This window comes from Hipposideros armiger, unplaced genomic scaffold (genome assembly GCF_001890085.2).
Source record: "Hipposideros armiger isolate ML-2016 unplaced genomic scaffold, ASM189008v1 scaffold_288, whole genome shotgun sequence".
Taxonomy (NCBI): domain Eukaryota; kingdom Metazoa; phylum Chordata; class Mammalia; order Chiroptera; family Hipposideridae; genus Hipposideros; species Hipposideros armiger.
In genome coordinates, this window is record NW_017731638.1 from 160,313 (window position 1) to 163,116 (window position 2,804).

A 2,804-nucleotide genomic window follows, 5' to 3' on the forward strand; every position below is an offset into this window, starting at 1 on the left:
CCACACACACACAGAGCAGTGTGTTGACAGAAGCTGACTGGATTGGTGATATTTAGGTGATAATGTGTATGCAGAAAGGAAGGTACAGCCCACGGGAGAGAGCAATATACATTCCCCAAAGGAAATAGCTCTTGTCAGGTAAATCAGGCAATTAACAATAGTGAAATTAGAGGGCCGGTTACAAAGGGTCTCTAAAGGCCTGGCTTTTTAAGAGATGTGGCCCCTGGGACTGAGAGAAGCAGGTAAAATTCCAGTCCTCAGGACATACTCAGTTATCTGGAATGGGAAATAGGAACTGAACATACTGTTTTCAGTTTAGTGGGTTTTTTTACGTTAAAATATTTTTCCTAAGTAGTATTTAAATACAAAAATGTTGCTGAGTATCAAAGAGGAGATTTTTATATAATTGATTTCTATAGTTCCTGCCATGTTAAAATTACAAAGGGCCATCGATATTTTGGGGGAAAGTTTTCCAGGGTCATCTAATGCCTGTTCTATTATCATAAATTATTGTTTACAGTGCTTGAATATGAATCTGAAATATGAAAATCAGGACTGTTGTGAGGAATAAGATAGTTTAAACCAGATGTGGATATTGTATAAGAGAATTAAATGATAGGTGTCCCCACCACAGTCACTGTCTATAAAATTAATTTAACTCCATCTTTTATTACAATTTAATTAATATCCACACTCCAACTTTTCATTGGTTCACTCTCAAATGGGGATCAAATCAGCTTCACTGATGAGAATATGATGAGGGGAATGAGAAAGAAGCAAGCCCCCTCTGTAACTCACCACCACCGCCACCGCCACCACCACGTCAGTGGAGAAGATCCTCTCTGTTACCTAATATTCATCTCTGCCCTGGAATTAGGTCTTAGACTCTGTGGACAGAGCCTGAAGTCCTAACATGTCTACTAAGCAGTAGCAAAAGGGAATGCTTCAGTTCCCCATCCACTTCCCTAGGATAGCCCTTTTCCACAAGGTGTTTGTAAGTGCCAAATACAATTCATAATAAATAAAAAGATTTGGGACCTAAATGGCTTTTAGGAGTCTCTAAACAATCGTGGAGGTCTGAATGCTAGAATCTGTGGTATGGAGAGTAAGCTGTTACAAAAATACCGTGTTGGTTAGTCTGTTCTATATAGGGGAGAGTATGCAACTTGTTTGACAATATAGGGTTCTAGGCTCCAGATGGTAGGAAGAGCGTATCTTTCTGCTACCAGGATTACAGGGTGAGACAGAGTCTTTATTAAAGTGGGGAAATGGAAGCCTTCTTTCTCATGCCAGATACATGTTTCAATAAATCCCCTGGACTGGTGATCAACAAATACTGTTTGAAGATTTGTGGGCTTCAGATCCCAATGGAAGATGCTAAGGTGTAGGGCAAGTCAGGAGAGGTTGCCTGTCTAGTGGCTTCTAGAGCCTGAAGAAAACAAACAAACAAACAAACAAACAAACAAACAAACAAACAAACAGGCTTCAGCAGTGTAGATATCCAAGGGAGCAAGACAGCCAGGGAACTGGGAGGTTGACTATTCACTGTTGCTCCTTCCCATCCTTCTGGTTCTACTGAGCGCTGCCTCTTCCTGAGGTGCAGATGACACTGAAACACAATTAAACAAAAATACAGGCTGGAGAGAATGAGTGCTCCTGGGTAGCAGTGGCAACCAGCTGTCAGCTCTTATTAACTTCTGCATAAAACATACCTTGAGTGCGGTTTGTTATCAATTACTTGCCGAAATGAAACAACTGGGGCAAGGCAAGACCGCAGCTCATATGAATTAGAGTGATTGGTTGATTGATCAGGGCACCTGTTGTAAATCATAACTGCTGCAAACAATCACCAGCCGGTGCTCTACGTTAATTTGTAAACAAAATTCATGTCACTGAGAAATTGCTTTAACTGGAAAAGAGCATTTGGATTCATTTGTAAGTGAATCCTTTATGATATAAGAAAGAATCGGACCCACTTTAGAGAAATGAGCAGCTCTTTTGGGTCCAGCTCCCCAGCTTAACGGAATTACGTGGCTGTTCTTGCATACAGCATCTGATGGGGCCCACACTCCTGCGCCTCTCCAGTGATGACCATGATGTGAGTCCAACAGGAGAGGAGGGAAGGGTACTCATAAAGACGGTTGGTATTACCGTTTTATATCATCCATAGCGACAATCACCTTCAGGCTTCAGCAGATAAAAATGTGATTATTGTCTTCAGGAAACAGATGAGGAAACTAAGATTCAGAGAGGTTCAGTGAGATGTCTGAGGTCACACAGCCAGCATGTGATGGAATGGGATTTGCTGGGTTTTATACATAACACAATCCCAACTCTTGGTTGCATGTTTATTGATTTGTGTAGTGAGCGGGCCTGTGGCAAGCGACATTCATATGTCTACACACACGGGGTAAATTTCCAGAGAAGTGACGGCTTTTCCATTTGTTTGTACACAGTGCTCTGAACGCACGGCAGCCCCACTGGAACAAACACTTCCTCCTCCGGCTTCCCACTTGGCGCCTGTCCTGTGGCCTCGCCCCTGCGCACGCACCGACACATTCTATCAGCCGGTCAGCAGGATCGAAACCCGGTCACCTTTATGGCATATATTTTTTTTTCTCTCTAGTTCCGGTTCCTCCCAAATCTGTGACTTCTCTGATGATGAATAAAGATGGTTTCCTTGGAGGCATGTCCGTCAACACCGGCGAGGTGTTTTGCTCGGTCCCGGGCCGTCTGTCTCTGCTCAGTTCAACTTCAAAGTACAAAGTAACTGTGGGGGAAGTTCAGAGACGGCTTTCGCCCCC

At 43.2% G+C, this 2,804-nt stretch overlaps 1 protein-coding gene across 1 annotated transcript in view; it reads left to right on the forward strand.

Annotated features, from left to right (window-relative positions):
• Positions 1-2,804, forward strand: part of TFAP2B (transcription factor AP-2 beta) — a 38,693-nt gene that overhangs the window by 14,970 nt on the left and 20,919 nt on the right. Inside the window, exon 5 of the mRNA XM_019658726.1 lies at positions 2,627-2,798. Within this exon, the coding sequence (XP_019514271.1) occupies positions 2,627-2,798 (172 nt within the window). The remainder of the gene's footprint in view (positions 1-2,626; positions 2,799-2,804) is intronic.